Here is a 25704-nt window from a genome sequence, read left to right on the forward strand (position 1 = left end):
AGCAAAAACGGTGATCAGACTTTTTCGTGATGGCAGTTAAGATTATGCTTCTTGTCAGAAGATTCCAAAATCAATCCAAAACAAACCCAAGTTTGGGAAACACTGCTCTAAAAAGTGCCCAGTTGGCCCTCCCCTGCCCTTCATGTGCTCTGGTAATTTTACTCTCTTTGCAATTTGCTATGCTCTCTTAAGACATTTGCTCAAATCTGGAGTTTGTGGATGTCTTAAACCTGCCACTACAGTGGAATCTTGGTTGTCGAACGTAATCCATTCCGGGAGACCGTTCAACTTTCGAAAAGTCTTGACAACCGATTGGCAAAATCCATTGGGAAAAAACGGAGAAGGCATGTTCAAAAATGGAAGCGTTCACTTCCAGGTTGTCGGCGTTTGAAAGCCGATATGTTCGACTTCCGAAGCATTCGGCAACCAAGGTTCCACTGTATATCCAATCTGACAGCAAACAGTAAATTGGTGAATAACTCAAGACTATTCCTTAAAAAGCCAATGGTTCTGCTAATAACTTATGCCCTGTGACATTCTTGATTGTAGGAATGTTACCCCACTTACTGAATCATACAATATTACCTAATATGCATGAGATCAAACAGGAAGGAGAATTCACATCTCCGGGCAGAGAATTCAGGTTTCATACTCTTGCCATGTGGGTTAGGATACCATTGATACATTTACGTTGAAGAAATCACACTGAATTGGATAATACTGTTTCCTGCTAGGTGTCTTTACTATTACCTCTGAAGCCTCTCCACAAGCTCTGTCACCATGGTATCTGAAATGCCTGGACATGCTTCTTCAGCCAAATAGATCGCCTCTCTCAGTTCTTCTATGGATCCCATGTTCCCCCCACAAGCTTGACTCCTCTCTTTCAGCTGAATCAAAATAAAAAAGGGCGTTAGCCATGTAACTATTTGAAATGCGTATATGCAGGTGAAACTCAGAAAATTAGAATATTGCCAAAAAGTGCATTTATTTCAGCAATGCAACTTTTAAATTTTTTATGTTAATTTTAATTTTTACAAATGCTTTCTTTTGGAAATTCCACAGTAATAAAACAAATAGTTACAATAATACAAAAATAAACATCGCTATTACATTTCATTAATTACATTCCATTTATAATTGACCCGCCTAACGACAAATAACTACAATTACAACAAATAAAGGCTTGACATATCTTGCTTTGCATGTCATGCATCTATCTCATATATTGGTTTCACCTTTTAAGTTGCATTACTGAAATAAATGCACTATTCGACGATATTCTAATTTTCCGAGTTTCACCTGTACAGTCTAAATGAGCAAAATAATTTTTTATTAAAAAATTAAGTGCCACCACACTTTAGGTCTAAAGACTGCATGGAGATCTACAACATAAATTGAAACTATTGTATGTTATTAAGCAAAACTCAGCTAAGGAAGATAGGAATCTCTAAAAGCATGAGCAGGGCTTTGGCAACTGCTTATAAATGCATGATTTAAGAGCCATAACGCAGGGCAACATTCTACCCAGACACATGTATAGCAGGGTCATGTCCCTTATTTTCAGCACAATAGCCTTTCCCGTCCTGATCTCCCTCCCTGAACAATATGTTCCCTTTAAAAGCACCAGGAACTCACAGAAGTAACCAGGAGGCTGCTGTGCCAAAAAAAGGAAGGTAATTTCACTGCACAAATAAATTGCCTCTAATGGCAATGAACACATTTAGTGAGTCACTAGGCTACCTTTTCGTTGGGAAAGAGTCCTTTTTCGTCTCCTAATAGGAGTTTGCCACTCCATGCCCAAGAAGACTCAGAGTGGTTAACAGTTTTAACCCAGCAAAATAAAAATTGCAGAATCGAATACACAGCTAATATATAAAAAGCAGCCATGTGTGTGTGTTATGGGGAATGGTTGGTGCCTCTCACACTACAAGGTGCTTCTCTTCGCCCACTGACTAAGAAATGTGGGCTGCGCTAGAACAGCTGCCCCCCGCCCTCTTCAAAATAGAGGTGGGAGAAGGACTTCTACTGCTTCTCCTTCTGGCTCACTAACATAACTGCTAATATCCCCAACTCCCACCATGAGGCCCTTAAAATCAAGAAGGGAACAGGGAGGAGAGAGAGAAGGAACAAATGCCGCTTCATCACAGCCACTGCGTTTCTCTAACCAGGGTTTCCCAAACTGTTGGACTACAACTCCCATCATCCCTTGCTAGCAGGACCAGTGGTCAGGGATGGTGGGAATTGCAGTCCAGAAACAGACTGGGAACCCAAGTTTGGGAAACTCTGCTCTAACTCTTGAAGACCAGAGGATGGACAGAAACCCGCTTTATGAAGTACTCTGCAGGCAGTAATGCGTACTCCCAACTCTGGTGCATATTAAATTCAAGCTTCGACGGTCTATCCCCTACTGCTACCATGGTGTAACCTTCCCCCAATATGGAGCTCACCAGATATTGCTAGACTACAGCCCCAATCATTGCTAGGCGAAGTGGAAAGGATGCCCTAGTGCCTAAGATACTGAAGCAGCATCAAGTCCTGGTTCAAACTTACATCTCTACCAAAATCCCCCTAGGCCTTAAGCTAGGAAGTTGCTCTCTCTCAGCTCCAGCCTCCCATCTGCTGTGCAGCAAGAATGCTGTTGATCTTCTTCGCAGAGTTATTGCAAAGACAGGATAGTCTCTGAACAGGGCTATACAGTATAGATATTTGTTACTACAACTATTCCAATATGATCAAAGTATCACTGTAATTCGGCGTTTCCCAAACTGGGGTCTCCAGCTGTTTTTAGACTACAATTCCCATCATCCCTGATCACTGGCCCTGCTAGCTAGGGATGATGGGAGTTGTAGTCCAAAAACTGCTGGAGGGCCAAGTTTGCGAAACCCTGCTCTAATTCTCATATAAAAAAACTAAATCTTGCATTTATCCTATATGTAGTTAAAGAAGCAAAACTAATTACATTTGTTTTCCTGAATTTTCTCCCATCATTTCTAAAGCAGGGATGGGAAACACCAGGCTCAGGGACCAAATACACAGGCTCTCTCTATTTGTTGCTTGGAACGTTTCCCCAGGACTTGCCTCTCCTACCCAGACCACAACCCTCACCATGCCAGGCTCCTCAGTCTCTTTGAGAGCATTTGCCTGGCTGGAATGGTTCCTTAAATGGCGAAACCATCTCTAGCTTGCCAAGAGGAAGGAATGTATGCATATAGAGACAATTTTAGGGAGGCTTTTAATGTTTAATAGATTATTGTATTTTATTTTTCTGTTGGAAGCCGCCCAGAGTGGCTGGGGAAACCCAGCCAGATGGGCAGGGTATAAATAATAAATTATTATTATTATTTTGCATGTCAGGAATGCAGCCTACTATACAAAAGGGAGGGTCATATGTGTTGCTCCGCCCATTTTGTACCTGGCCCCACCCACCATGGGCATGAGTCCCACAACCAGGAAGGCTGAACACAAGGCAATGTGGTCCTCACGTCGACTGGAAAACGGTGAACCTGATGGAAATTTACCTCTGTGAATAATGGCGATATGATTGTTGATAAGCACCGAGATAAAGGACGCCTTTGAATGGTATTTTCCTTTGGGAGGGAGAAAAAAAGAATTCCATAACACATCAAGCGAGATATATATATACTGAACATTTTCTAATTCTTTTCCTATATTCTACATTTTATGCAACACATTTCCAAGTACAAATACATCCAGAATTCATTAATGCATCTTTGAAATTAATATTGCAAGCTGAAATTCAATTTCGAACAAGTGGAACTCCTTCTGTGTATCACATAACAAAAGTTCTATTACAAATAGCAAGGAAATGTAGTTAAACAGACGGTTAACTACTTTATGTAGCAAAGTGTACTTTAGGATTATGAAATATTTCAGTTGTGCAATACCAAATAAATTAAATTTGGGGTGGGTGGGAAGCATATATCTGATGAAACTTCAGGAAGCAGTTGGTTTACTATTTACATGAATAGGAAACAAAGCAAGGGAAGACATTACAGGAACACATGTGCATGTTTAATGCACACTGAGTGTTGAGGATGGCAAACAACTGCTGCATCACTGCCACATGCCAACCCAGGAATATTCTTCAGCGGCACTAATGCAGTGGCTGCTGCTAGCTAGCATCATCAGATGCAGCATTGCACAAAGCAATTGCAGGTTTGGGTAGACAGACTCTGTGATAGGGATAGCATTAAAAACATCCCATCTGCCAGCTACTCGTCCCAGAGATCTGGCAAAGCCCCTTTTTCACTGTTGTTCCCAAATGCCCAACACCCGGTTGGTTGTCAGACACTGGGGAACCACAGCGCAAGGAGCTTTGCCAGCCCTATACTTGGCACTTGGGAAGTGCTGCACACAGGAAACTGCTGCTTTGAAAGCCCTTTTTTCTGTATTTCCAAAGGGCTAGCAAAGCTGCTTTCTGCAAGGATCGGCTGTGCGATCAGGTTCCAGCTGTGTCTATCTGCCCCACGTCTGACACCACATATAAGGTCAGGTTCTGGGGTAGGTGGGCATGGTTTGGGGGGAAATTGCCTCTCAGGCCAAACTGGGAACCTTGTCCGGTCAAATTTGGCCCATGGGCCAGAGGTTCCCCAACCCCATTTCGATTCACGGGAATTTCTTAGGAGTCTGCACACTGAGTTCTGAATGTGCACAGAGTTACAAAGGGTTGCATCCAATGCTGCTGTTCTGCTTGCACAACCAACACCTGCTTGTGCAACAAAACGTCCCCTCTTCTCCTCCTGCAGCCCTCTGCACACCTTCTCGACTGCTCCACAAAGTTTAGGGCAGGGATCGGCAAGGTTTACTCCAGCGAAGCTCCCTCCGTGGGCCGGATCACGTGTGTGTGAGCACACGCACCCGCGATTTTCGGCGTCTGTGCAGACGGAATTTTTGGCGCCGCAGAAGCGAGTCCCCATGCTGTGCTGGTTTAGCGCATGTGGGGGCTCACCAAGCAGGCGGCTCAGTTCGGGGGCGGCTCGGGGGCCAGTTTAACGACCGCTTGTGGCCCATGGGCCTTAGGTTGCCTACCACTGGTTTAGGGCACCTCCTGGAGCTAATTTTGTGCCTGCGTGGAGAGGAAGAGCAAGTTCTGTGAAGCAAGAGAAACTCTGCTTATGCAGCATTGGGTCCAATCTGAGACCTCACATATAAGAGCCGTAAGCTGTGATAATTAAAGTTGAAAAGCAAAATACTTTCAATTTCTTGTTTCCTCCAGTGTCTGTAAATACCTTGTTCCTTTCCCACTCGTGTAGCTGCGTAGCTCCATTCTCGAGGTTCTTGGGATCTTTCTCTCGGATTGTAAATATCCAGTCACCTGAATCACTGCCACCAGAGGCTTGGCCATCTGTTTCCCTTTAGCACAAATATTTTTTCATGGATTATTGCAAAGAAAATAATCACATTATTCATATGATTCAATCAATAAACTTTATTTGCATAGCCGACAGCCATAGCAACAGAATACACGCAATATGCAATTAAAAACAACATGGATAAAAGGATCAGTCATATGACTATGATTATCGTTTAAAAGGTAGCCCTTAGTCTCATTGCACCCTCGATGAATCTGGCAACTTTTGTTGTTCTCAGGTCATTTTGATCTGATAGAAGAAGAAGGAACAACGTGGCCTCAGTTGGGTGGCCTGGGACAGTTACCCTAGAAGTAGTGGTGTTATTCATATGATCGTCATTAGCTGTTAATAAAAGTAAGCTGGCAAACTCGAACATGATTACTTGAAAGCAACACCATTACCAAAATTCTAAGTTTTTACTTGAAAGAAAAAGTGGTCTGAAATTGGCTTTTAATAATCAGGTACCAGAATTATTACATCTAGCATAAATTACAAATCTGTTCCATGATCCGTTTCTGGATTTACACATCTTAAAAGGTAAAGGTAAAGGACACCTGACAATTAAGTCCAGTCACAGACGACTCTGGGGTTGCGGTGCTCATCTTGCTTTACTGGCCAAGGGAGCTGACGTTTGTCCGCAGACAGTTTTTCTGGGTCATGCGGCCAGCATGACTAAGCCGCTTCTGGCAAACCAGAGCAGCACACGGAAACGCCGTTTACCTTCCCCATCGGAGCAGTACCTATTTATCTACTTGCACTTTTGGCGTGCTTTTGAACTGCTAGGTTGGCAGGAGCTAGGACCAAGCAACAGGAGCTCACTCTGTCGCGGGGATTCGAACCACTGACCTTCTGATCGGCAAGCCCAAGAGGCTCAGTGGTTTAGACCACAGTGCCACCCAGGTCCCACAATATTATACATCTTAGCACAGGGGTAGGCAACCTAAGGCCCAGGGGCCGGATGCAGCCCAATCGCCTTCACAATCTGGCCCATGGACGGTCTGGGAATCAGCATGTTTTTACATGAGTAGAACGTGTCCTTTTATTTAAAATGCATCTCTGGGTTATTTGTGGGGCATAGAAATTTGTTCATTCCCCCTCCCCACAAAAAAACTATAGTCTGGCCCGCCACATGGTCTGAGGGATGGTGGACCGGCCCACGGCTGAAAAAGATTGCTGACCCCTGTCTTAGCAGCACGCAACAAGCCCAACTAAAGCATGCGCGATTTGGTAATTTGGGCAAGTTAGGTAGATAACACTCCATCACCATTCTTAGGGATTTTTTTGTCTATTCAAGCTGAAATGAAGACAAATGTAAAAAATTTGCACGTGTATAACATCTGTCCCTGTGAGTTTCTCCCTTCAGGTTTATCAGAAAGGCTCCTTAACACAAGAGAGAACAGCCTGGAAGCTACCCAACTACTGTAGAACCACCTTCATACCACACAGCAGTTGGGAGTTCAAACTCGTTCCCTGGATTCCCTCCCTATGGGAAGTAGTTTGTCCTTGAAAGAGAGATTCTTAGAGGCTTCCCAATCTCAGCAATCTAGCCTTTAAAAACAGCACTTTTTCATTCTGTTCTACAGCTCTCTTACACACGAGGGTGCCATTGAGTGAAGGCTTGGGGCATGCTTGCTTCAGAGTATCCCTCCCACACTTCATTTTTTTTGGGGGGGGGATTAATTTTTATTAAGTTTTTTTTTTAAAAAAGCAACAATCAGATCAACAAATTTAACAAATCTTAGATTAACAGTTTAAAAAATAAAAATTAATTTCCAACTGAATAAATCCTTAGAGGTTGACGTCCCACTCTTATCTTCATGGTAAGAGTGACCTTTCCTGCTGTATTATAAGATATTATTATATATCTTCTCGGTTTCATTTATCTATGATGCTACCCCAAATAGTCAAAAAGAGAAAAGAACTGCACTCTTTAAAAAATTCCTTGTCTTGATCTCTTCTTACTTTGCTGTCCTCATGTTCTTTTACTTCTAAAATCCAACTTTAATTAAAACTTTCCCTCCCACACTCCAGATCACAGGTGACTGCTCCTCCAGTTACAGTGGTGTCTCGCTATAGGAACGCCCTGTAAGACGAATTTTTCGCTTAACGAAAGGATTTTTCAAGCTAAGGTTGCCTCGCTAGACGAATTCGTTTTACGAAAAATTCGTCTAGCGAATCGCGGTTTCCCATAGGAATGCATTGAAATTCAATTAATGGGCAAAAAAAATAAAAATTCAATGCATTCCTATAGGATTCACTAGACGAATTTTTCGTTATAGGAATTGACCTGTGGAATGGATTAAATTAGTCTAGCGAGGCACCACTGTATTTCTGGTTATGCAAAACATTGAAAAAGGAAGGATTATGTACATACAGGGGTACCTCGGAAGTTGAACGAAATCCGTTCCAGAAGTACGTTCGACTTCCAAAACGTTCAGAAACCAAGGCACAGCTTCTGATTGGCTGCAGGAAGCTCCTGCAGCCAATCGGAAGCCGCGTCGGACGTTCGGGTTCCAAAGAACGTTCGCAAACCGGAACACACACTTCCGGGTTTGCGGCATTCAGGAGCCAAAAAGTTCAACTCGCAAGGTGCTCGGAATCCAAGGTTCGACTATACTCTTTAAGTTATGTTACTTTTTAGCAGTTTCATTTTGAGTATGTCCAAGATATATTGTTTTTTCGAAGCTTGCCCCACCACATCTGCAGTATTATCCCGCTTTCATGCTTACCCATCTGAATCTTCAGAGCTGGAGTTATCATGGTTCTGCTCAGACTTCCATCTTTTATGCCTGTCGATGAGATCTGTCAAGTAAGATGTTTTCTTCGCATTCCGTATTATAAACTTGTGCTTCAGGAGTTCTTTTGCCGTTGGTCTCTTAAAAATAAAACCAAGTTGCTTTGCTAAATACACTTCAGCTGATTTACAAGGAGATAACTGAGAAAAAGAAACTGAAGTCCACCAAAATGCTAAACATACAGTTACTAAAGACGGACATCAGGCATTAGTATATTCTAAGAAATGTGTATTTGTAGCTAATGAATGCTTAATTCTCCTGTATTCCTTTTATTCCTTTCTCAGCATATCGATTTCACTAAAAATATACATAGGTGGAAAGATGAGCCATAGTAGACTTTAGGCATGGATTCATTAATACTTTTGGGCGGACTCGCCAATGCAATACATGCACAGCTACCTAAATCCCTAGCTGCCAATCAAGCGTTTCCCTATTCCACATCCCAGAAGCAACCTTTGCACCCAACAGGAAGGTGGTCCAAGTGCTTCCACGACAAAAGTAGTTGCTAATCAGTAGTATAAATGGATAATAGAAAGTGAGAAACAGCTTAAAATGTAGATAGCTTGTAAACCTCCATCAAAATATTTTGATCCTAGAGAATATAAGAAAGCTAAACAATTTGTGGGAAGTGACACCTGTTTGTCATCAGCCTGAACAAAATGTGGACTGAATAGACAAAGTGAAACCCACATGAAATGAACGTGGTTTTGGCAAAAAAAATTATATTTGAAAGAAACCCTCTCAATTCTCCTTTATCTTAACTGAAAGAGGCTGTTTTGAATGAAATGCTGCAGCAACCCAGTTGGATAGGCAGGGTACAAATAACATCATCATTATTATTATTATTATTATTATTATTATTATTATTATTATTAAATTCAATATGTAATCCATTTTTTAAAAAGTAACATGGGAAGGAGAAAGGCAGACATTTTCAGGATAAAGCTCCACAAAAAACAGGGGTGTGTCAGAATAAAATTATTTTGTTGGATAAAAGGTATATACAATACAGTACACAAAACGTTGAAATGTTATTGACAGTTCAGTCTTCCATTTTCCCACATGTGCGTTAAGCAACATGACCAAAGATATATGGGGTGTGGAAAAACCAAAACAACTTACAAAACTTGGGTCCTTGTTCAAGCAGGCTTCAACAAACTCCTTCAGAGGTTTGCTGTAGTTTCCTTCTAATGTTGGTGGGTTGTTCTTTGGAATCAGGAAGAGAACTTTCATGGGATGTAGCTCTGAATGTGGAGGCTCACCTTTCGCAAGCTCTATGGCTGTTATGCCCAGTGACCAGATATCTGCCTGTAACACAGAAGCCATCTTACTTACAGCAGGAGGGAGGGGGAAAGGGAGCCCTTTCGTTGAAACCAACTGCAAAATTTCATTCATTTCACTGACTGATCGTTCATGAAACAAACACACCCTTCTCTCTGCATCTTAATTTTAGTTATTCGAAATAGGCACTCAAAATAAACATGAGCGGTCTGTTTTTTCATACCCCTTTACGTAACAATTCTGGAAATATTATAATCCTAAACACCTGCGTGAGCAATAAGGGCTATACAAAAGGGATCCAGGTAAATCCTCCTAAGAAAATTTCAGCATGGTGTACAGTCTGAAGGTCCTTGTGTGAGAGACAGGGAAGCAGAAATCTCTCAGGATCAGAGGCTGGGAGAAGAGAGGAAGGCCCCCAGGTGAGAGCTGGGAGGACACGCCCTTTTTGGTATGGGACAAAAGTTAAGATACGGTATATTGGGGAGATATATTGGGTACTTTTTATCTCTTCTATCTTTTCTTTCTTCTTTTCTTTCTGTCTTTTCCTTTGTGTGTGTGTGTGTAACTACCTTGTCTTTTATTGTACTGTGAAACGTGTTAATAAAACATACAGCATATATACAAACCTATATATACAGTATAGTGGTACCTTGGTTCTCGAACTTAATCCGTTCAAAAAACAAGGCGCAGCTTCCGACTGGCTGCAAGAGCTTCCTGCACTCAACAGGAAGTTGCGGAAGTCTCTTCGGACATTAGGGTTCCGAAAAAAACTTAGCAAACTGGAACACTAACTTCCGGGTTTGCAGCGTTCGGGAGACGATTTGTTCAGGAGTCAAGCCGTTCGAGTACCAAGGTATTATTTCACCTAACAAAGAGAACAGATTTTCAGGCCCAACTCTGAACCCTAAAGCAGTCCTAATTTAATCTTACCTTTGAATCATACGCTGACTGCTTGATTACTTCTGGTGCCATCCAAAACGGTGTACCCACAAAGGTATTTCTCTTTATTTGTGTATCAGTTAGTTGTCCGGCTACACCAAAGTCTGCTAGTTTGACTTCTCCTTGTTCAGACAGCAGCACATTAGCAGCTAGAAAATATATTTTTTTTTTGAAAAAGAATGTTTAGTTCGAAAGTTTAAGCTAAATAGGTTCACTTAGTCAAGGACCCACAGAAATAAGGACTAAAATGATTTGATTTCAATGGGTCTACTCTAACCATGACTACCGTAAGACTGGATTCAACCCAAAGCATTTAAAACACACACCCTACAAAGTTTTACCTTTAATATCTCTGTGGATTTTCTTTTCTGAATGCAAATAATCAAGGCCTTTCAGAATCTCTCTCAGTATCGTAGCAATCTGGATTTCATCAAGAGACCCTGGTTCTAACTAGGAGAAACACAACAGATTACTTTTCCAAGATAAATGTCACACAAATACAGCTGATAAACCTTTGGGGGGTTGGGGAATTGAAGTCAAGAATTTTAGACAGTCATACACAATAGAAGAGGAAACGTGAGAAATCAGCAACAACACAAAACTACAGAAGTATTTATTTTGACCTTTTCTGCACATTCATGTTCTCAGGCAGCGGCAATACTAAATGCCAACTCGAGGTGTAATTTTTTCCCCTTGGGAACTGGGACAGGCTGCGAGGAAGGCTGTGAGGAATTGGAGGGAGGATGCAGAAGAATTAGGCATTCAGCTGGAAGGGAATCTGCTCCCCTCAATTCAATACTCAGTTCAATACTGAATCACCTATGGAGTTTTCAGTGTTTGACTGGGCTGCTCTACGAGGACAGAGCCGTTTGAGGCAAACAGCTTCTTTTTTTTTTAAAAAAAATACTTTTAATTAAATTTTCCAATTAAAACACATCAAATCACATTAAAATTATTTTCAATTAGCATTTTACAAATCCAAATTAATCATACAATTCCAATTATAAGAAACATTCCAATTATAACCAATTATATAATCTTATTTCTTAACACTGCGGACTTCCTCACATCCCCCTCTTGAGCTGATTTTTGATAACTAAATTTTGCAGTTTCCAAATATCTTAATTTTACATCATATCTTATAATTTAAAACTTAATTCTTAAACATTTATCCTTACAAAAAATATTTCTCATTTTAATTCCATCTCCTATAATACATCATAATTCTCTTTACTTTTTACTTACTCTTTACTTTACTCCAATACCATTATTCTCTACCCAAAAATATCCATACATCATTTTCTATATCTTCTTCTTCTTTCTTTCTTTTTAATCCCATTTTTAAAACTAATTCAACCCCCCTTCCCTTGGAATCGATGTCTCCAGAGATTTCAGCTAGCTCCTTAAAACTTTCCAGGTTCAGACCATCTTTATCCATTCAATGAAAATTAAACCAATATTCCACCTTCACCCCACTCCTACTCTGTCCCAGTCCAACCGTTGCTCTTCCTCTACTGCTGCATTCCCAACTTTTTATCTTCCATCCCCTTTTCTTTCTGTCCCCAACCTGAATCCTTCCCCCTCCCCTCTCACTGGGGCGGCAACCTTTCTAATTTTCCCTTTTTTAGGGGACTTTTGAATCGAAATCAATTCCTGTGAGGCAAACAGCTTCTGCTCACTCATCATTATTCCAATTTTATTACAGCGGATCATGGCTCACAGTTTTTCTTGCAAAACCTACTCAATATCCATGGAAGAGGATTAAGGATGGGGGCATTTATTTCAATAAAAATCAAATGACACAATCAAAGTACTTTTTCCTATATTATTAAGCCAAGAACTAATGGCTCAGGTACATAAATTTACCCTCTTACTAAAGTTAGTTACCACAAATTTATGAGGCTTACACGAAGCTGGCTTGGAATCATCAAAGTGAGGGTGAGAAATAAGCACAACAAATAAATAAATTCCTATTGGTGAGATCCAATGTAGCAACAACTTTTCTTCTTCCCAACTTCCCCCTTGCGCACCCCCCCCCCAATGCACTCTCGAGATCTGACCTGGAGGATTGGGGCAACTCCAGAGCAGTTTTTGGGGTTTAGGAGTGCTGGAGAGGAAAGAAAAGAAGCTGGATGTCTTTTTGTCTAAGCAGTCGGACATCACTGGATATCACTCTGAATTTATAATGCACATAGAAACAACTGCAAACTCAGATAAATACCCTTTAGTTCCATTACTATAAGCTGATTACTTACAAGGTCAAGAGCAGAACCTCCACCAAGATATTCCATTATTATCCATAATTTTGTATCCTGTAAAGGTAGAAAAATAATTATCTAAATATCAACCAAAAAAACCTAAGAATTTAAAAAAAATTTTTTACATAGTTTTCATGAATGCTTTATATATAAGTAAAAACTAATGCCCAGTCCCTTTTCCTTTTGTGCCCTGCCTTTTAAAATGTAAGCCTGGGGAGCAAGCATTGTCTTACCACAAATATTCGTAAGCTACTCTGGGAATTGGTTTTGACTGAAGGGAAATATATAAACACACACACAGCACTCTCCTGAAATTTTGCTTCTGCAAAACTAAGGAACATACAGTATACTTTTGAGGCCCTTATCCTGGAAATAAGCTCTACTAAACTGAGTCTTCAGAGTAAACACCCATTTTCATGAGAAAACAATTAATGGATATATTTCAATTTCCCCAAAAGTTTCAGTTTTCTTCCAAAAGGGGCAGATTTTACATCCATAATTATATATATATACTTGAGTAGAGCAGATACATCCATAACAATATATATACTTGTGTAGAGAAGGTAGCTTTCAAGCTATGTTCCAAGGATCCCTACGGTTGTCCAAAAACTATTCGGGAGTCCCTCAAACCAAAGATCAATAATGGTTGGCAAGTGTTCCTCAAAGGACAGCTTGCCCATTATTCCAATATTTGTCTACAGTGGCTTAGGACAATACTACCTCAAGGATCGCCTCTTTCCATGTGAACCTACCCGGACCCTGAGATCATCTTCTGAGGCCCTTCTTTGTGTGCCCTCTACTGGAGAGAGCCTTCTCTGCAGTGGCTCCCCATTTGTGGAATGCTCTTCCCAGGGAAGTTCGCCTGGCGCCTTCATTATATATTTTTAGGCACCAGGCAAAAGTGTACCTCAACTTAAAAGGTTATTATGAGGAAGCCATTTCCTCTTTCAGCAAGTCTGCTAAGTGGTGATTTTTATCCAAATCAGTATCTGTGTTAGAACTGAAATTTTTATATACAGTGGTACCTCTGGATACGTACCTGATCCGTTCCGGGGTGCTGTTCTCACCCCGAAAAATACGTATCCAGAGCGGGGCTTCCGTGCATGTGAGAAGCACCAATAGAGGGCTTCTGTGCATGTGTGCGGTGGAACCCGGAAGTAAACGTTTCCAGGTCCACCACATACTTAAGCTGAAAATACGCAACCTGAAGTTGACGCAACCAGAGGTATGACTGTATGCTGTTGTCTTAAACATGCTTATATTGTATTGTGAAACTGCTTCAACCTGCTTCAACAGAAACAATTCATAAATGAAGCAAACAGCAACACCGTTAACATTATTTTGCATTTCTACCATATGTGGATCTCAGGCTTAGGATATTTTCCCAGCACAGTCATCGGTGCACAACCTTCGCAACCCTACACTTAAATACCATCCAAGCACAATTCACTGCCAGCAATCAGTTTGTTTAATATTAGCAGTTCCGTGGACTTGTGACTCATTCCCTCCGAATACAGAAGCAAACAGTTTCTTAAAGAGTCAATGGATGCAATCCAAAAAAAGTCTGCAGCTCACTCAACATGCGCATAAGAGATTTTAACTTTTCTTTTTAAGGCAACTACAGTCTCGCCTCCTGAGACATCGAAGCTGCTTCTTAAATTCCCAGAAGCTGCAAAAGCAGTTTGCAGAGTGGGGCAAGGCTGTAAATTTTAAAAATAAATGGAAAGCTCTGATTGCTCCATGCACTCTTTTGTGTATTTAAATGTGCTTTCAAGGCCAAAAAGCCAAACTTGCCTTGCTTGCAATACTGCTAGCTCAATTAATTACTGAGAAAAATATCCCTTTATGCTCTGCTTCTTTGACAGTTTAATGAACAAACATGTCGGCCAACATACAATATGTTTATCATGCACTTGAAACTCATATATATATATATATATATATATAATGAAAGAAAAACTACCGTATCACAGGGTAACCCTGGGGACAGGGTCTTCTTACTCTGCAAACACAGTATTGGCCAATACTATAGCAAATGTTACTGTATTTGCAACTGCTTTTCATCAACTCTCCCCCTCAATAATCAACAACCCCCCATAACCTCGCGGAATCACAGAACTGTAGAGTTGGAAGGGACCCCAACCTCATATAGCTCAACCCACTGCAATGCTGGAATCCTGTCCACAGCTGTCCCTTGGTGGGATCGAACCACCAACCTTCTGGTTCAAAGCCAGAAGGTCATATGGACTGACCCGTTGAACCACCTGAGATCTCTACCTAAATGTATTGCTCGTTAATGTCTTACCATCATTTCAACAAGTGTAAGGTTCACTACATTCTTGAGTATTTGGCCTACTTTCAGAGCAATGGTGCCTCTTTTCCCCTTTTCTAGAAAGTTTTCTCTATAGTTCTCAAAACTGGAAGATGATATTTATGGAGGAAGAGCTCAGGTAAATGACCTGTATCCCGCAATTGGCACAAGGAGGAATTACAACATTAAAATATGTGAGCATGAAGTTTTAGAGCCAAAGAAACAGTTTGGGGGGAAGCCAGTATCACATGAGCTGCATTCAAAAGGTTATTGCAAGTAAGAAAGGAGAGGTGATTCATGCTAATTCTCCCATTATATTCAAATGGATGATATCTGTGTCATATTCAACTCTGGTCACATCCATTTGGGACAAAAATCTGGAAGTATCCATAGAAACGAAATAAAGATGATTAGAGGCCTAAAACTGATGGCTCGTAAAAAGCAGGAGGAAAGACCAGTATGTTTGCTCAGTTTGGAGGAGAAAATGGGAAATAAGACTTCTTAAAAACAAGGCTGAGCTTTTCTCTACTATAAGAGATGATGACATCCTGCACCCACATTTGGAAGAACCTTTGAACTCCAGGAGTGAAGAAGCATGGGAATCAATTACCTGAACTTACATGAAATTTCTAGCCCAATAGAATATGTCCAAAAATACTGATTAAATGACTTGAAGCAGACTTGATCCCCAAGGCAGGAGGAGTTAGTGAGTTAGCTTCTTTAGATCAAAGTCCTGCAAAGAAGGGAATCTGTCACTGAAGTTGAGAGTGGACTGTTCTTTGCAACAGAGATGCTTTAGACAGGATCCTTGGCCTGTGGTTGGGGAACTAAACAATCGCAGACAAAGTCCTTCATTTCCTTTTCTGTATTAGTTCTAATAAACAATGTAACCTACAATGTTCTAAAGGCCTCTACAAGTAAAATGCTTGGAAGTCGTCCACTAAGAAAGTGAGAGTACCAAATGTTTTACTCCTACATTCACAGACTAACCTCTGCAACCCTTTTATCTATGTTTCCTTTGATCACTATCTTCCGGTTGTTAAATCTCACTTCTCCAGGTAACACTATAAACATTAAAAAACAAAAACACCTTTGCAAATCAAGTCTGTGGCATCATCAACAAAAACTAGGGTTGGAAGATGCTTCTTTTAAAAAAAATGCAGCATTAGTCTCATGCAGCAAGAAATGCAGACAACGAAAACCCGTAAAGACTAACTGGTTTACTGAAGCCTAGGTTTTTATGGGCTGGAGTCGATTTCACTAGATGAGTGAGTGAGCTGTTTTTCTTCTGTTCTTGCTGAGTCCCACTTAAGCAACTTGTCCAATGTTGCGGAAAAGGACTGGTAAAGATCAGAGGGAGCATAAAGCAGAAATACTCATTTGTGGTACGTCAAATCAACGTGGTATCCACTTAAGAGATGAGCCCAGACACCGAAGCTCTAGTTTTGCTGCAGATCCAAGTACCAATGATGCATTTTCATGATTAAACATATGAGAAGCTTCCTCTCTTTCCTTGCATTAACTATATATTCCGGCATACAAGACGGACTGGCCGTATAAGACGACCCCCAACTTTTCCAGTTAAAATATAGAGTTTAGGATATACTCGCCGAATAAGAATTACGGCCCGGCGTATAAGACGACCCCCGACTTTTGAGAAGATTTTCCTGGGTTAAAAAGTAGTCTTATACGCAGGAATATACAGTAGATTGACCTTGCCAATTGTACTGTACCACCTTTAACATGAAAAGGCCTGGAATCAGAAGGTGCAATTTTAGGGATTATAGGGTTTCTATAATCTCGCAAGGAAACCTTTGAGAGGTTTTCTATATTTCCCCCCAAGGAAACCTTTGAGAGATGAAAATGTTGGGCTGAAGATCATTCTCAAGACAGGTTGCAGAACTGATTAGAAGCCATTGGCTGGTGAGCATTTCTAAGATGCTTACCTCTTGTGAAGTCCCTTGTATCATGATGGATGCTATCTGCCCTTGGACTACATCCCTTTGATGGGAGAATTACTGAGCTCCAATGTTATCTTCTAAACAACCCATTCTTACTGCAAGCTGCCCCAAAGATCCCTGCTATCAGATAAGTTATTCTGGTTCTGCACATAGCACATTTGCCCTTTTCAATGAAAGATTCCCATTCATCCAAAATAGTAAACCACAAAGGGGGTCGGGGAGGAGAGAGAGAATCCAAAGCAGAATGCAAAGAAAGCAGAAACAATTTCACACCTGAGGACTGATGCAACTCAAACATGGGCTAACAAAGGAGCTGAAACGCAAATAGCTTTACCCTGACATGCAAGCAATGTCCAACAAAGTGAAGGTTTTTATTCATTTATATCATTTCTCTATTGCTTAAGATTAGATAGATAGATGGATAGATAGATAGATAGAGTGGTACCTTGGTTACCCGAATGGCTTGGCTCCCGAAAGCTGCAAACCCGGAAGTTTTCCAGTTTGCTAATGTTTTTTGGAAGTCAAACATCCGACATGGCTTCTGCAGCTTCCGATTGAGTGCAGGAAGCTCCTGCAGCCACTTGGAAGCCATGCCTTGGTTTTCGAATGGTTTGGGGAGTCAAACAGACTCCCGGAACAGATTAAGTTCAAGAACTAAGGTACCACTATAGAGATGATAGATAGACAGATAGATATTAAGCGGTGTACAAAAAACTAAAGCAACAACAGACAGCCTAAGCAACAAATACTACAAAAAATACTACAAAATACTACAAAATACTACAAAAAATTGCATTAATACAACATTACTAATAAATCTAAGACAATATCAGTTCTTTTGCCTCTAGACACACCCTCCCTATCAGCTTCCTGGCTCTCACCCAGGGCTCCACCCTGGAACTCACCCAGAGTCCAAACAAACTCTCAGCCCACCCACAAAAGTCTCACAAAGAGCAGGGTTGCTGCGGACATAGCCCTAGTCTCTCACTCTAGACTTTCTTTTTCATGGGCAAGGTGGGCAGAGCTTCCTCAGGCTGTCCAGCACAGCCATGTCCATTGAGCAGTCAGCTGCACTCTCCGTACTGTTCCAGGTGCAGCTTGTTTGGTGAGTTTCCCACAGGAAACTCCAAGAATGGGAAAAGGACAACACTCTCCTCTCCACTCACAGGTCTTTCTTCAGCTTCTGCCTCCCTTCTCTTCCCGCTGCTTTATAGTATGAACTGCCACTTGGACAATATTTGCATTATATTTGTATTGTTACTGACACATTACAGTCAGTTATGAAACAGAGTATTTGCCTAAGTATATGAACAGTTCTCCCCAAGATCTCATCCTCCCTCTGGCTCATTTTCAGTTGTCAAAACAGTGTTACCATTCCACCTTGTCTCAGGCCCATTATGTAAGCCTCTTGGACAGGTGTCCCATTTAGTAGCAGTAATAAATAATAATAAATAAATAAATAAATAATACATTATTTATACGTTGCCCATCTGACTGGGTTGCCCCAGCCACTCTGGGCGCCTTCCAACAAATTAAAACACAGTAAGACATCAAACAGGGACCCAGGTGGTGCTGTGGGTTAAACCACAGAGTCTAGGGCTTGCTGATCAGAAGGTCGGCGGTTCGAATCCCTGCAATGGGGTGAGCTCCCGTTGCTCGGTCCCAGCTCCTGCCCACCTAGCAGTTCGAAAGCACATCAAAGTGCAAGTAGATAAATAGGGACCGCTCTGGTGGGAAGGTAAACGGCATTTTCGTGCGCTGCACTGGTTCGCCAGAAGCAGCTTTGTCATGCTGGCCACATGACCCGGAAGCTGTCTGCGGACAAACGCCAGCTCCCTCGGCCTATAGAGCAAGATGAGCGCCACAACCCCAGAGTTGGACACGACTGGACCTGATGGTCAGGGGGGCCTTTACCTTTTTAAGACATCAAACATTTAAAACTTCCCTGTACAGGGCTGCCTTCAGATGTCTTCTAAAAGGCAGATAGTTGTTTATCTCCTTGACATCTGATGGGAGGGGGTTCTTCTTCTCGCAGTGAGGGAACTGCCAGAAGGTCATTGGAGCTGGACCTCAGTGTCCAGGCTGAATGTTGGGGGTGAAGAGAAGCTACTTCAGGTATGCACGGCCAAAGCCGTTTATGGCTTTAAAGGTCAACACCAACACTTTGAATTGTGCACACACCCTGTCCCCCAGAAACAGTACTTCTGTCTTGTCGGGATTCAATCTCAATCCATTATCCGCCCTTTGGCTCCAAGTAGTCCGGGTTTTAGATCCTTTGGATCTGGCAATATTTTAAGTAGTCTTTTTTATCACATCCATAAAGTATTTTACTTACTCTAAACCCTAAAGATTGGCAGAATGAGCAGTATATTTCCCCCCTCCTCCATCTGAGTTTAAATAGACTTTTAAAAGAAAGCTGACTAGCCAATAAGTTTGAGAGAGGGACCATACACCTTCCTTGCACAAAATAGACTAATAATTCAGGGCCATCTAGTGGTGAAATAGTATTCCTATTCTGTTACAGTAGAAGCAGGTCTATTAAGTACAGTCGTACCTTGGTTTTCGAACATTTCTTGAACGTTCTTGAATGTTCTGACTCCCAAACGCCACAAACCTGGAAGTGAGTGTTCCACTTTGCGAACTATTTTTGGAAGCTGAACATCCAATGGGGCTTCCGATTGGCTGCAGGAGCTTCCTAGAGCCAATCAGAACCCACGCTTTGGTTTTGGAAGTCAAACTGACTTCCGGAATGAATTCTGTTCGACTTCCAGGGTACGACTGTATACAATTATAGAGTATTCTGTAGTACAGATAAAGACATTTACAGATATCGACTGGTTTTTGAAATGCAGGCACTAAAACATGTTACGATGTGTGTATTCCCCTTAGAGATGCAAAGGTATGAAAAGTCAAACTAGTGAGCTGTTACTGAATAAGGTCAACACAGGAACAATGGAACAGCATTGATCCTGCGTACATCCCTCAATACCACACAACATTCCAAACAGAATGTACTTAGCAGTGTTCGAAATTAGCCAGGTATCTTTTGCACCTGGTTTTTTGACCACTTGTGACCAAGTGAAGATGCCTTGTCACCAGGATGGTGCCTGACATCTCCACCATCTGGGGATCATTGGATCTGGACAGCTTCCACACACTAACACCCCAGCCTGTATAATTCTATCAGGCACAATCAGAATGAATTTCTGGAACCAAAATGCTTTTTCTGTGCAGCAATCGCCATTAAGAAAAAGAAGTTGGAATAGGCCAATAAATATGTGGACTGTCCATGGATCAAGTGTCTTTTCTTCTTTAGCCTAACCTAGCTCAAAGCTGTCATCTGCACTAGCTAGATGACAGTCCATCATTTGAAATTTAGCACCTAGCTTATATATCTAAGTTTTTAACCCCGGTACTAAGTGGGATAGTACTTGTACATGGGATTTGTGTGACTACACTGTATGACCCATGGAGGAGGTATAACTTGGGTTTCATAGTCTTGCTTTAAAAAGCCGAATGGTCCAGAGCTACCTACTGGGACATGATATAGACTCAAATACACAGATCGATGTTATAGAAGGAAGAGAGGATACATTCCCCGAATCACACAACAGCAAAGGGAACCTGTACCTCAGCTCACCTACGTGGCAAAGGTGCCTCTTCTTACTCATCAGGCAAGTGGATGGCCTCCTGACTCAAATTCCCCCAATGATGCAACAAGTTCCTAACTGAGCAGCAACTACTACTTGCACCAAGGCTGAAAGAGGGACACAGATATGCTATATTTATTTTTTTTAAAGCAAGTCACTGTTCTGATTCCAGACCTATACCTATACTACGATGTAAATATTGGTCATCTAGGTGGTTCTAGAGATTAGCAAGTACAGAGGAGGTACTGCGTTCTTTTTCATTAGACCAACTTGTCTCTCTCACCTACTAGATCAGGGGTCAGCAACCTTTTTCAGCCGTGTCCTCAGACCATGTGGTGGGCCGGACTATATTTTGAAAAAAAAATATGAACACATTCCTATGCCCCATAAATATCCCAGAGATGCATTTTAAATAAAAGCACACATCCTACTCATGTAAAAACACCAGGCAGGCCCCACAAATAACCCAGAGATGCATTTTAAATAGGAGGACACATTCTACTTATGTAAAAACATGCTGATTCCCGGACCGCCCGTGGGCCGGATTGAGAGGGCGATTGGGCTGCATCCGGCCCACAGGCCTTAGGTTGCCTACCCCTGTACTAGATGAAAAACCCTTTTGCAGCACGAAAAGCCTGAATGCTGAGCAGGCACTGATTCCATGTCGCAAACAGCCTAAAACAATGGTCTGAAGGCATGCAATGCGGCGGAGCTTTTCTACCTTTTTGAGTCCACAGCTCCCTTGACTAACTACATTCTTTCTGCAGCACCCCTGAGCGGCTCAGGGCCCCAGTTATGTCCCCCCTTGCCTGCAGAGCTGGTAGACTCTCATCCTTTTCTGAACACCCTCCCTTGTGCAGTGTTCCCTCAGCCTCCTCTCCCCTCTCCTTGGGAGTCCTCTGGGCAGCTGCTGCTGCTGCCCCTAATCTCTGAACTGCCCCCCTGCTTCCTCAAACTGCCCCACAGGGGCCTGGGACTTGTTTGTCCATTCCCAAGGGCTGGCAGGCTGGCGGGCTGAGCTCCCTCACCCACTTGCTTGCTTACCACAAGCTCCTGACCCCCTGCACCCCCTGGCCAGCACAGAGGCACCATTCGCCTGGGGAGCATGTAGCCAGGGCTGCTGCAACAAACAGCCGTGCAAGCCTTTGGGAGGCAGAGACAGAAGAGGGCATCAGAGGAGGGAGGGAAGGAAGGAGGGACCCTGACTATCATTCAATGCATTCCAGGGTGCCACAGCACAACAGTTGAAAGCCATGGCAATAAGGGAATGTGATTCTGCTTTTCGACAAGAGGTTCTGCATACCAAGGTTAGACGCTTCTAAATAATGAAGCTCACCGAGTTTTCAAAATAGCATAACGCCCAAGAATGCTGTAGAACTGGCCTCAAAAGGCCTTTCATGAAGGCGTAGGAAAGAACCAGGGAGGTGATCACAAAAAAACAGGTTTCATTGCCAGAACAGCTCTGGCTTCTACTCTACTGCTCAAAAGGTATGCAATGAGAGTAGAATTTTGACAGATTAAGGTTGCTTGTGCAATACCCAACTTCCCCTGTCCTAGCCATACCACTTCTGTGCCAATCCCTGGCTTAAATCAGAGAAAAGACCGTGGAACATCCAGCATAATGCAAATTGAAATTCAAGCAATAAATGCAATGCACACTGCATTCACATGGTGCTATGAGACAGAACTGGCGACATTCAAGCGCTATTACCTATTATTAAAGCTGAGAACATGTTACCCTGTTTCTCATATTTTAAGACATACCCATAAAATAAGCCATAGCAGGATTTTTAAGCATTCAAGGAATATAAGCCATACCCCGAAAATAAGACATAGTGATAGGCGCAGCAGCAATGCTGGCCGCGGCAGAAGGAGGAGGAAAAAAATAAGACATCCCTTGAAAATAAGCCATAGTGTGTTTTTTTGAGGAAAAAATAAATATAAGACGTGTCTTATAATATGAGAAACACGGTAATAATAGTAGTAATTTTATTATTTGTACCTCTCCCATCTGACTGGGTTACCCCAGCCACTCTGGGCAGCTTGCAGCATATACAAAAACATAATAAAACATTACAAAATCTGGTGGGAGGGCATTCCACAGGGTGGGCACCACTTCTGAGAAGACCCTCTGCCTGGTTCCCTGTAGCTTCACTTCTTGCAGTGAGGGAACTGCCAGAAGGCCCTCAGAACTTCCTAAACAAAGGAATCATTGCAGCTGCTGCATTTAACACTGGAAACATTTATGTAAGCCCTGACTACCCATGTGAAATGGAAAAGGGACACTACAAGCCAGAAGTGCATATGCTGATCTGGTATATTCTGGGTCAATGTCCGCTTTGCAGTCAACCAGCGCTTTCAGAGTTGAGCTGGAAAAAGAATGAAGAAACCATGCCTGTGTATATACAGCAAGCAGAACTATCAGCGAAAACAAATCTCTCTCACCATTTTCCTGAAAGAACTCCATCAAACCTATCAGCTGGCCTTGCGGGGAATTCCCAACTTTTATAACCCTGGCCTGGCCTTGAGCAGCAACTAGATCACTGAATCAAGAGAAAATACCAGAAAGCTCTGAGGGGACTTGTGACTCCACATCGTAATGCTGCAGAAGAGTCTGCCACACAGCCCAACAGATACTGCCAGAACCACCACCAACCCAAACACTCCCCACCCAAAGCTTCACAACCCAAGACACCAATGACTCCACAGGGAAATAAACAAATAGTATAGAGGTTTGTAAGCCAACACTGTGTGGGTGGTTCTACTCAAGCAATGGGGCTGTCCTTTTCTCAAATCCTCTCTGCAGGCTTCCCGTGCCTCCAATATCTGTTCTGGAGGGGCCCCCCAACAGTTGGGAGCAGATTTCAACAATGCATGGAAGAAAGGAGAAGGGTTTGTTCCATCACACAAGCAATGTTCCACCGGTGCCCCAGCACCTTTGGATACAATTCATAGCATAAGGTTCCCGGCAAAGAACAACCCGGCTTAAGATATTCAGTCCAAAGAGAGGGAGTGGCACCTGTGACAGGTAGCAGGGCCCCATACCTGCCAAGTCTCCCGCTGAAAAATGTGGTATCAGCAGCAGCACGGCACCAGAAGTTGCGTAGAAGCAACTTCTGGGGCCACTCCGCCCATGTGTGGGCACTGGAAATCAGGCAGAGCGGCACCGGAAGTCACTTCTACGCATGCCCGGTGGCCATCTTGATGGCCGTTGCCATGCAGCCACCACCAAGATGGTCGCCGGGCATGTGTAGAAGCGACTTCTGGTGCCGCTCTGCCCGATTTCCGGTGCCCACACATGGGCAGAGCGCATACCTGCCAAGTTCCTGCCGGAAAAATAAGGGATCGGACCGGAAGTAGCAGACCGGAAGTAGCGCTGCCGCCATTTTGGAACTGGGCGGAGCATGCTCAGAAGCGACTTTTGATGCTGCTCTGCCCAGTTCCAAAATGGCCGCCGCACCAGAAGTCGCGCGGCAGCCATTTTGGAACTGGGCAGAGCAGCATCAAAAGTCGCTTCTGAGCATGCTCCGCCCAGTTCCAAAATGGCCGTCGCACCAGAATAAACCGGGGGGGGGGATATCCGTTTTTCCGGCTGGGGACAGCTGGAAAAACGGGGGTTTCCGGGGAATACGGGAGACTTGGCAGCTATGGCAGAGCGACCCCCCAAATGGAGGCTCCTGGGATTTCTCCTGGGCTCCTGGGATTTTTTCCCATTCGGGAGAACAGCGGGAAACAGATTAAAATCCGGCGGTTTCCCGCGGAAAACGGGATACTTGGCAGCTAAGCAGGGCCCACAGGGAAGATGTTATGAGTGTGGCTATGGAACCTGTTCGAGCCAATTGTCCACTGGCTGGAAATCATTTTTGAAGCTGCGGAACTGGTCTTATATGCCTCATCTCATGTTGATCACCTCCATGACATTCAAATGGACTTATGTATTGGGGACTTCTAATCACTTATGGGAGGATGGCCCAATGAGCAACCCCTGAGGCCTTTTTGGGAGCCCCTCAGCGATGTTTGATGCCTCCAGCCCTTGCTCTGCCTTCCCCAAGGTGGGTGAGTGAAGGGCTGGGCTTTGAGAAGGGGGGGCCCCAGAGTTTTGCCTTTCCACAGTCAAATTAGCGCTTTCCCAGCTTTGGGAAGAAGATAAGAACATATGGGAAAATAATATCTGGGATATAGCAATGTCTGAGCATCACCAGAAGCAGGAGGACAGACACATTCGAGGCATAACGAACAGAGACACCTTCCAAGAAATGTGGACCCCTTTCTTTAACTATGTTAATGACCAGAAATCAAGACCTTTCCTATACCAACTGCTCAATATTCTCAGTGGAGTGGTTACGTTATGTTTAAATGCTGAAAGTGTTAAGTGTATGTAAAACAAACACCATTATATGTACTGCTGCGTAAGTGTTTAATGGTTATTGTATTTGTATTTTTTAAAACCAATTAAAAATGGTTTGGTTTTGTTTTTAAGGAGATAGGAGGGCTCTAGGACCCTACCAGAACCTTGTGCCTCTTTCCCAGAGCCTGGCACCTTGCTTTGGGAAGGCACAATGAGGGCTGGGGGTGGGCTGTTTTGGCCTTGCCCCTCACCCCACGTGACAAGGCAGTGTGTGGCCCCTGGGTGCCGGGTCAAAGTACTTTTGCGGCCCACTTGATGCGAAAAATTGGGCCACCCTGATTTATGAAGTAATCTCAATTTAACACCGCCCTGCAGGTTCGGATCTGCTAAATCTGGATTAGCAGAGATTTATTAAGACCATAAACTACTAGAAGTTTGTGCTCTCAGTCCTCCCACGAAGATCTATATCACAATTACTAATTGCTCCGCGGCCTCTTTCTGGAATGTTTTCAAAGAAGGGTTATGTTTCTTTCTTTTATTTCTGGGTCCTTTCTAAAAATATATAATTACACATATTTTTGTAAGCTTCCAGAAGCCATGGAATTAATGTGAAATGTAAACCTAAATGTTTAAATAAAATGCCCTTGGGATTATTCTTTTTTGGGGGGGAACCAAAACAACCATGATATTGCTGGGTTTTTTCTCTTTTTTACGGCCATCAAGAATGTCACTTGAGATAGAGAAGACCGATCAAGATCATCACTTCTGATCTATAGCATATGATGCATT

At 42.7% G+C, this 25704-nt stretch overlaps 1 protein-coding gene across 3 annotated transcripts in view; it reads right to left on the bottom strand.

Annotated features, from left to right (window-relative positions):
* STK24 (serine/threonine kinase 24) overlaps window positions 1-25704 on the bottom strand; it is a 44699-nt gene that overhangs the window by 7116 nt on the left and 11879 nt on the right. For all 3 annotated transcript variants that reach the window (XM_035114364.2, XM_035114366.2, XM_035114365.2), the window contains 8 exons: window positions 12643-12699; window positions 10729-10837; window positions 10379-10536; window positions 9290-9475; window positions 8102-8247; window positions 5250-5373; window positions 3519-3587; window positions 751-887 (listed from right to left, as the gene is read on the bottom strand). In XM_035114364.2, the coding sequence (XP_034970255.1) occupies window positions 751-887; window positions 3519-3587; window positions 5250-5373; window positions 8102-8247; window positions 9290-9475; window positions 10379-10536; window positions 10729-10837; window positions 12643-12699 (986 nt within the window). The remainder of the gene's footprint in view (window positions 1-750; window positions 888-3518; window positions 3588-5249; window positions 5374-8101; window positions 8248-9289; window positions 9476-10378; window positions 10537-10728; window positions 10838-12642; window positions 12700-25704) is intronic.

The sequence above is a fragment of the Zootoca vivipara genome, chromosome 4 (assembly GCF_963506605.1).
Source record: "Zootoca vivipara chromosome 4, rZooViv1.1, whole genome shotgun sequence".
In the NCBI taxonomy this organism is placed as follows: Eukaryota; Metazoa; Chordata; class Lepidosauria; order Squamata; family Lacertidae; genus Zootoca; species Zootoca vivipara.